Source organism: Hyposmocoma kahamanoa, unplaced genomic scaffold, assembly GCF_003589595.1.
Source record: "Hyposmocoma kahamanoa isolate Upper Pololo Valley unplaced genomic scaffold, ASM358959v1 80, whole genome shotgun sequence".
In the NCBI taxonomy this organism is placed as follows: Eukaryota; Metazoa; Arthropoda; class Insecta; order Lepidoptera; family Cosmopterigidae; genus Hyposmocoma; species Hyposmocoma kahamanoa.
Window position 1 is genome coordinate 5,248,676 of NW_020654051.1, and position 8,998 is coordinate 5,257,673.

The following is an 8,998-nucleotide window of genomic DNA, read 5'->3' on the forward strand; positions in this document are numbered from 1 at the left end:
CACCACAAATATTACCCGTAGTACTATTTCATATCACCGGTAAGTCTAATTTTAATAAATTTTCAATTTTCTGTTTATCGAATTGATTCAGATGGTAATCGTTCGTCGTAGTCCAGCTGCTGGTCGCGAGATGGCAGCACGTTAAATAAAATTTCAATATAAAATGAATACGTTGATAAAAGATATTGAACTTTCAGCGATATAGCGACTGGGTAAAGTTTAAATTGTATTAACAATCCAGAATTTGTTACATCTTTTTAAATTAGACGCTATGCGCAATCATTGTCAAGATTTCGTAGTGTTTATCACTGTTTTTTTTTTCTTCCGTGACTCAGTTACACATGCTTTCACAGCGCCGCTACACAACCTCGCACCACTTAGGTACCTCGCGCATCTCTAGTGGAATCGCAGCCTTACCTATTTTTAAAGAACTTTTTTATTTACCTCTATTTACAAAATGCATGAATATCCATATAATAATTACAGGACACGTTGTTTTATGAGCGTATTCTATTCGGCTGTGAATTCATTTTCTGGTGTATGGTCACACTGGGTCCAAGTTTACTGCTGTTATGTCTAAAGAAGTACTCATTTTGCCGCATGAAAATGGTGGCATGCCTACATGTATGTACTTTTTAATAAATGTACTCACACTAGCAGATTTAGAGGAACACTAGTAAAAATCTCCAAAATGTATCTCGTGTTTATTTTACAAAAGTCTTGTCGGTTATTATTATGTTATTCAATTCGACTGCATTTTTTGTGTGATTCATATCAGTTCCGAATTCGAGAAATGACGGTCCGAAATATCACTGGGATTTTATCTGTATGTATACAAGCGATATTCGACTTAATGCACAAGCAATATCCGAAGTGAGTCCGAGTTTTGTAGATTCATATAGTCTAAGATTCCGAACGAATACGAATCCAACGCAATGTTTAAACGCGCCAAGGGTGCAGCATCTCTTTTCGTCTTTGTTTTGATGGATCATGGGACCTAGTTATGAAATTTCAATTCCTATCGCTCATCAACTAACTCAACATATTCGAGGATTAAAAGGGAAAACCCAGTAAAGGAGTGTATTTACGTGAAATGATTTATCTAACTCATTAAAGTGTACTTTCATGCACTTTTGAATCAATTTAATGTACTAGGTTTATAACAAGTCTGCTTATTGAATCCCACCACGGGAAAAGAATATGGAAGAAACACTGTAGTGAATACAAGAAATCATTTTACGGAAATTTACACATTTATTGGGTTTAGCCTCGTTCCCCTTTATATATTTACCTAAGACCTAATTCTGATTCAAATCCTATCGCTGATTAGCACACACAAAAATGTACACCTTTCGTTTTGTGTTTTCGGTAACCTATCACCAACACGGTTCCAATTTTTTCATTAGTGCATTCACTGTTATGATATAAATTTGTAACACAGAGATATCTTACAGCACAAGTATCGTTTGTCCGATAATCTGTTAAAAAATAATTATTATTACATTGTATTCTTTGGTAGAAATTTATTTGGTCATTTCATGTTTATCCTACCAAATATTTTCCGTATACTTTAGATTGCTGAATACTCGTCTCGACAAACTTATTATTCTTCGATAAAATTATATAGACATAGCAAATGAATCCAAAAGTACAATCCCAAGGCCGGGCTAAAACTGGATGCTCACAACTTAGCAGGATTAGGTTAGGTTAGTTTAGGTTACTAAACGAAAGAGCGGGTTGTGCATCTGAACCCGGGGTCGGTTTAAAGTTGCAACGGAACCCGAACGAGCCCAAATGCGAATATCGTGTGATCCCGGGACTAGTTGCTTGTCAAAAATAATTAAATTTGAGTGTCGCATCCAGTCCCGGGTTGTTTTTCTATGAAATTTTAATCAGTTTCAAAGCTAGTCCTTAAATTTGCAAAATGGTGCCAGATTTTTTATTGTTGTTTATAGTACATTGCGTATCTAGTATTTATGCTCACTGCCTTATAGCAAACTGTACCAACATATATCGAAAATGAATTCGGCTTCAGACGATACAAATTTAATGCCATATCTCTAGGTGCAACTAAACCCGGGATTGGATGCGACTCTAATTTAATTATTTTTGACAAGCAACCAGTCCCGGGATCATACGTACTCGCATTTGGGCTTATTCGGGTTCCGTTGCAACTTTAAACCAACACCGAGTTCAGATGCTACAAACCCGAAAAAGCCGCATAAGCCGAGCGAGCGAAGCGAGTGTGGAGCCGAGTGCCAAAAGTTAATTTGTTTGCGTTTCCAAACATGTTTCAAATAATTATCGAATTTTCTTAATAATAACTTTAAATTCATTTGTAATTTACTAAACTTCATAGAACGTTTATTAGTGTCAATCAGACTAAATTAAATTCGATGTAAACCCAAACATAAAACAAAAATGCATCATGGATATCTCTTATTGAACAAAGACAAAATATTTAATTCTGTACAATAACCAAACTGTATTTTGGGGGAATGAAATTGATGAAATTGAAATTTATAAATTGTGTCAAGATATTGAGACATTAAAATGATGTAATGAAAAAAATCGTAACGTGTTCAATAAAAACCAAAAGTTTTTCGGAGAAACGAAATTGTGTAAATCATGTTTCTAGGTCCGCTCACGCGATACGCACAACCGTAGCCGCCCGCTGCTAATAGCGATGAGCGATGCACACCTAAAGGTGCCGGTGATGATTTTATGCCGATTTATCGGATATCGAAGGTATAATAGATAAAATAACTAATATTAATTGCTATCGGTAACTACTCTAGCAAACCATAGAGTTATTTAAAGGCTAATGTCTGTCTGAATGTAATCTGTCTTATGATAGGTAACCGAAAATTCAAGTTCTAACACTAATTAGTTAACATACACATATTCATACATTTCACTTATGGTGGATAAGGGACCTAATTAAGAGAGCTCAATTACAAATCTCGTTTAATCACCGGGTGGGGGGAATATGGACTAGACTACGACAGTTGAATATATGAAGACTTATCCCTGATCACTATTTTTCTCCGTTTCAGAAACTGTTATTTCTTTTTATGATTTTATTAATGTCGATGTCATTGTGCATGATTGGTGGCTGTATAGCTTTAGCTGACTTTTGCCACAATGCAACCCATCTCGTTATCGAATACAAGCCTGTTATTCATGATATGCTAAATAACGTAAGTGTAAATTATGACACTTTTTTACAATAAATATCCATGCAGGAGCGATCAATTCCCATCTCCAGTTAGGGCCTGCTCAATTGGGTATTTTCAGATCGTGTGCTTTTTAAATCATCTACAGTCATTTTTTTTATGAAAAATCTTGTAATCAAAATTTTGTAATTAACTAATGTGAATCATTATTGTAGCAAAACATTTTTAACCGACTTCGAAGAAGGAAGAGGTTCTCAATTCTATGTGGGTATGTTTTTTTTGTATGTATGTTACGCGATAACTCATTTCTGAACCGGTTTTGATGATTCTTTTGTTGTTGCAAGAAAGGTACATCTGTAGTGGTTCCATTTAAATTTAAAGAAAATATTCCACCTCTAAGGGTGGCGAACTAGGGGATGAATGACTTTTGATTTTTGAGGTCGGTTTTTTAGTACTCTGTACTGAGATTATGTGATATTAATACGTATTACTTAAACAAACCATATTTTAATTTCGCAAGGGACATCAATGAAAAACTTAATTATTGAACGTAGAGGCGACCTTCCACGATCAGTCATTTTACAGATTTTCTCATACAATCGACAACCACCGAAAGCCACGCACCAGCCCTGCCCATTTCATATTAATAATTGACCCATAAAAGAATGACAACCCACCACACAGAAATAAATCTAGATAGAACGGTGATGCTATACTTTTTTAAAGGGCGATTATGTACTAAAGCGTCTCATCTTTTTAACAAACTCCACCTAACATGTGATCTTGAGATTGCATAGTGAAGTGACGTATATTATATGTTGTTCAAATCTATCGGTATCGATATTTGTTATACAGGCAATAAGAAAATAAAACGTAATACGATACCTATTTTAAATAAATAAATACATAGTTTAAATGAAAGACGGTAGATATATGTAGGATGTTTCATATTTCTTTTTTATATTGAACGTAGCCATAAAACTCTATTTAGAAATGTAACGTTAGGATAAGAGTAAATGACGAAAGTAAAGGAGAGGAATTAGTGAGTGAGATAATGAAGTCAGAGAACGGTGGCAGGTGAAGAGCTATGGGACGGCGAGAGATTTTTGATAACCTAAAATAAATAAGTGAGAAATTACGAGCAGAATTTTATTGTCAAGAAATCTCCCCATACCACAACTTCTCGTCTGGGATACGAAACCCAAAGAAAAGGGAAACGTCGAAATATTTATTTAAAAAAGACGAATTTGCGCGAAGTACGGACGACGACATTTTGTAATTTCAACGGTAACAGGCATGCTTTCTTTGGATGTGCAATTTTTTGTTAGGAACGAAGATTACGACGACATATCAAAGAAGATAAAAATGACACAATAAATAACGACGAAGAAAAAATTTATCCAAGATGTCAGAAGCGATAAGCTCATACTCTTCTACAAAGTGAGCGCAGCACAGCACATAAAAGACGACGCTGAAATTTTCAGCCAGTTGGAGCAGCAGAAGTTAGTAATTGCGAAGATCATTGACGGAAACTGCAGCACTGTGGCTGAGATCTGAAAAAACTTTTTAAACATACGATATTTTCAAAACTACGCGAGGTAATGACTACGCGTAAAAAGAGTACATGTTTGTCATGAAAAAGTTTGGGAAGTGAGGTAAGTTCTCTAATTATTAAAATAAAAAAGTCGCTACACAATATATAATCAACGGCATTCAAAGATGGTGAGTTAAACAAGATGAACCTGTTGTGAGTACCTAAGCAACGCAATATACAGCATGAAACCTATTGTAAGCCTGGAGTCGATTTTGAAGTGCAATATTGTTTCAAGTGTGGCGAGGCCGTTTAGCAAGTTCCTGTGACAAAGGGGTGGAGTGCATCCGACGCATTGAGTATAGGCATATAAGAGCGCAGTGTAAAGCAGCTACGAAAAGGAAGCAAGTTCGAATTCAAGTAGTTACGTAAGTCTGCGCACAGGCAGCAGCGTCGGCTTGAAGTAACCGCATTCACTGTTAGTTCAAGAAAATTCCGAGCTATCAACGGCCTTTAGACAGACATTCTATCACACAGCAATCTTGCGCGAACCAACCAACGGACACCCACATTGTTTAGGCAATTAGAAATAGCATAATATTATATCATTTTTCTTGAAATTTGCTTGCACTGTAGCGAGAATCGACGCCTTTTGAGGAAACCTTCGGGGAGTCTTGTTGTTCTTTGCAAGATTGTGGCACGCGTGGCCCGCCCACATCGCCGTTCTATCTATTTATAATTCTGTGACCCACAACGACGCACCTCCCCCGCCTCTTTTTCGGTATGCGGTGATCTATGCTCCATCCCATGGAGCGCGGATGCGAACTCGTGGGAGGTGATTGGTAAAACCTCGCAACTAGAGAGGCGACCTTTGGAATTTACAAAAAACAATTACCTACCGACAAAACTAAACATAAGGCTGTTGTGACAAACATGTACTACAGTACCGGCGAGTAATTGAAGTCAAATCTCAATTCATTATCGAAAAAAATATAATCAAATGCGAGTCACATCTATAAGTTTTTAGATTTATAACTAGTGTTGCAAGGAGTAGATGACTAAAACGATTTAATATAACGAAAATAAAAATGTTTCCTTAATATTTAATGCTTCCTTGGCCGAATGGTTACCATGCCGGACTACCATGCACAGGTCCCAGGTTCGATTCCCGGGCCGGTAGAAAAATTTGTATGGCCATTGGTTGTTATTTGCGATTGTCTATGTGTGTGTCCATGACACCCGTGACACAAGGTCTCACTGGTGCGGGGCTAAAAAAATAATGACAATAATAAAAAGATATATCATCAATTCGAAACTGCTTTGTTTTGCAATGAGCATTGACGCGAGTTTGCCGGAGGTAGAAGTTGTGCTGGCCAACGATCCCTTATGTGACGATCGTGTTAGATGTCATCAACAAAATACATTCCATAAATTTTACTGCATGTCACTATTGACGACAATATACACATCAATTAGTTATTATTATTATTAGTTCAACTTAGTTTGATTTAATACGAAACTTGATAAGCAGACAAACGTCAAAACTGCCATCATAGCGTGCCGGTACTTATTTATAACATACTTCTTATTAAACATTAAATACCACTACGGGCTATTAATAAACTCAATAAAATTTGGACCAAATCCGAAATTGGACAAACCGTAATAATTTATTCTTGAACCCTGAACCTAAACCTTGAGCACCGAAGCAATGAATTTATTGCAAACCAAATTTCCAGATCGCATAATTTCACGAAATTCAGACGTTAAGTGGCCAGCTCGATCATGTGATTTAACACCGCTGGATTATTTTTTATGGGATTATGTTAAAGACAGAGTCTATACGGAGCCAATCGAATCGATTGCAGAAAATTCGTGAAGCGATTAACGACTTGGACCCACCATTTTGTCAAAAAGTGATTAAAAACATTGATGAAAGAATCGCTATCCGTAACTGTAGTCGTGGTGGACATTTATTAGACATCATTTTTCGTTCATAATTGCCAAACCTTACTTTTTAACTTAATACAATAAAAACATATAAAAATTAATCATTGTCATCAAAATTTATTGTTTTATTTTGATTAGCAAAACAAAGTTCTTGTTGAAAAACCCTCTATTTCTTGGAGGACAACGTCTAATATTCATTTTTTTTTTCAGAGTCTGTATTATTATTACCTCGCATGTACAATATATGCTCGGGTACCACCGCCATATTCCATAAAAATCTTCGATAACCAGAATTATAAATTTTTAATTAATAACATTTCAAACATCAAAAAAACACAAGACAGTAAGTAACATCTTCAAACTTTTTGCAATTAACATTGACATATATTGGAATTTAATTACCCACTAATTATTTAATACTTATCATTTAACTTTCGTAACCTATCAGATTAAAATCCAAGTCGCTACACTCAGAAACACCAAAAATAAAGAATAACACAGTACATGTTATAGAATTGAGCTAACAGGCTTAATAACTATACCCCTTTTTTATAAATGACTGAGAAACTGTTTCTGCACCTGCTCTAATATTAGGTTATATTTTTTCCTACAAAAAATTCAGACCATTGACCTTGTCCTCTATATACTTCGTATTAGTGATACGTTGAGCGCGCAGATCTCTCGTTTTGAGAGGTGAGAGGCATTTCGGAGGTTTTGAACGCTAAGGGTGCTGGTGAAATTGCAGACACATTTGAGTCGTCAATATGCTACAAACGCAATTGACTCTATAGCGCAGAGAATATCAGATGACTATCAAATACAACAGCAAAATCACGTTATTTCCTATAATATTCCGGCATTATTTCCTAACTAAAATATAAACTCACGCAAGCTTTGGCAACCGCATAAGACAGATCATCTCACACTTTGCAAGATTGAAGTACGACCTACAAGAATATCAGCGCAACCTCTAATTATAAACGCTGGAAAGACGTCAGGTCCTGGCAACGTACTAGGCTTAAATTTTTAATGGAGATCCTTATATGCCTACTGTCTGTACTACTGTGTGACTGTGCCTACCACCCCCAGCTATAGCCCAGTCAAGAGACGGCTTCTCGGAAAGGAAAACATAGCTGAAGAATTCTACAAACGCTCCAGCCGCCCTTTCATCACAACATTCGTAACAGCACCTCATGACTCTATGCTCTATGCTGCCACTAATTCCCAAACCATTTACGAAAGACCGGAACTGCTACCGGTTTGTAGCTAGTCTAATATCCTACACATGAAGTTTATACGTATATACGTATATTTTTCTTGATTTTAGATAGTAATTCTGCAAACTTGACCTCAGATTCACCAGAAGTCTTCCGTAGACAATTATTATTGGCTTAGGAGCTAATATCGCGGATTTTATTTATTATACAGTATATAGTCTACGTATTTTTATTGGCATACAAAATCGAATGGAATTAACAGCAGTAAAAATCCTTGTGAAAAAGTTCGTCCAGGTCATACCGTCTGCCGCCAAGCAATAATGTGAACATTACTGAAGTACTGGTGAAATTACAGGCATATGGGACTAGTCAACTTATGTCTCAGGGTGACGGGCGCAGTGGCAGTGCCCCTCAGATCTTTGCGATTTAAAGCTCTGAGTGGCACTGCAACTGTTTTGGACAGGCGTATCACTTACCGTCAGGCGCACGAACTTGTTTCTCCCGTCACTTAGGATCGTATAAAAAGACGGTAACGATCGATAACATAGAACAAATCTGTAAGCACCTTAACATGATGGTAGTGCGGAACGCATAGGTACCTATATTAAACGAAATATAACACAATTGGTCGGAGCAAATAACATTACCTTTTATGATATTTAGAATATACACTATATCGAAATTCTTAGCGAACATTAAGAGGTAATAGATGGTACAGTTATCATTGAAAACATTTTAATATTGGTCATTACAGAATTACCTATAGACCTGGCGTATGATATCACGCACATTGATGATGCCTCACAGAAGTTACATCAGTCAGTCCGCCAGATTTCTCTTTGTTCTAAATCATGTGGAGCCTTTATAGCGGTCAGAAATATCTTATGTATGGACACATTGAAGGTTACTACTATATTCTTTGCTATAATATTACCTACACCAAGCCATCCTTGAATACGAATATAAGCGAAGCGCGAGTCCACTGATAAATTCATCACAACCACCTTACGTGCATTTATGATTTTATTGGGTTGGTCAAAAAGTCCACGAGGTATCAAAGTATAAAAGAAAGACATTTAATAATAATAATAATAATAATAATAATAATAATAATAATAATAATA

At 36.2% G+C, this 8,998-nt stretch overlaps 1 protein-coding gene and 1 long non-coding RNA gene across 2 annotated transcripts in view; both read left to right on the plus strand.

Annotated features, from left to right (window-relative positions):
• Positions 1 to 490: 490 nt before the first annotated feature.
• Positions 491 to 6,998, plus strand: LOC113233740. The gene is made up of 3 exons (XR_003310733.1): positions 491 to 624; positions 3,057 to 3,200; positions 6,868 to 6,998. It is a non-coding gene; the product is annotated as an uncharacterized LOC113233740 (long non-coding RNA).
• A 1,674-nt stretch (positions 6,999 to 8,672) lies between these two features.
• LOC113233934 overlaps positions 8,673 to 8,998 on the plus strand; it is a 4,819-nt gene continuing 4,493 nt past the window's right edge. Inside the window, exon 1 of the mRNA XM_026469170.1 lies at positions 8,673 to 8,777. Coding sequence (XP_026324955.1) covers positions 8,763 to 8,777 — 15 coding nt within the window. The 5' untranslated portion in view covers positions 8,673 to 8,762. The remainder of the gene's footprint in view (positions 8,778 to 8,998) is intronic.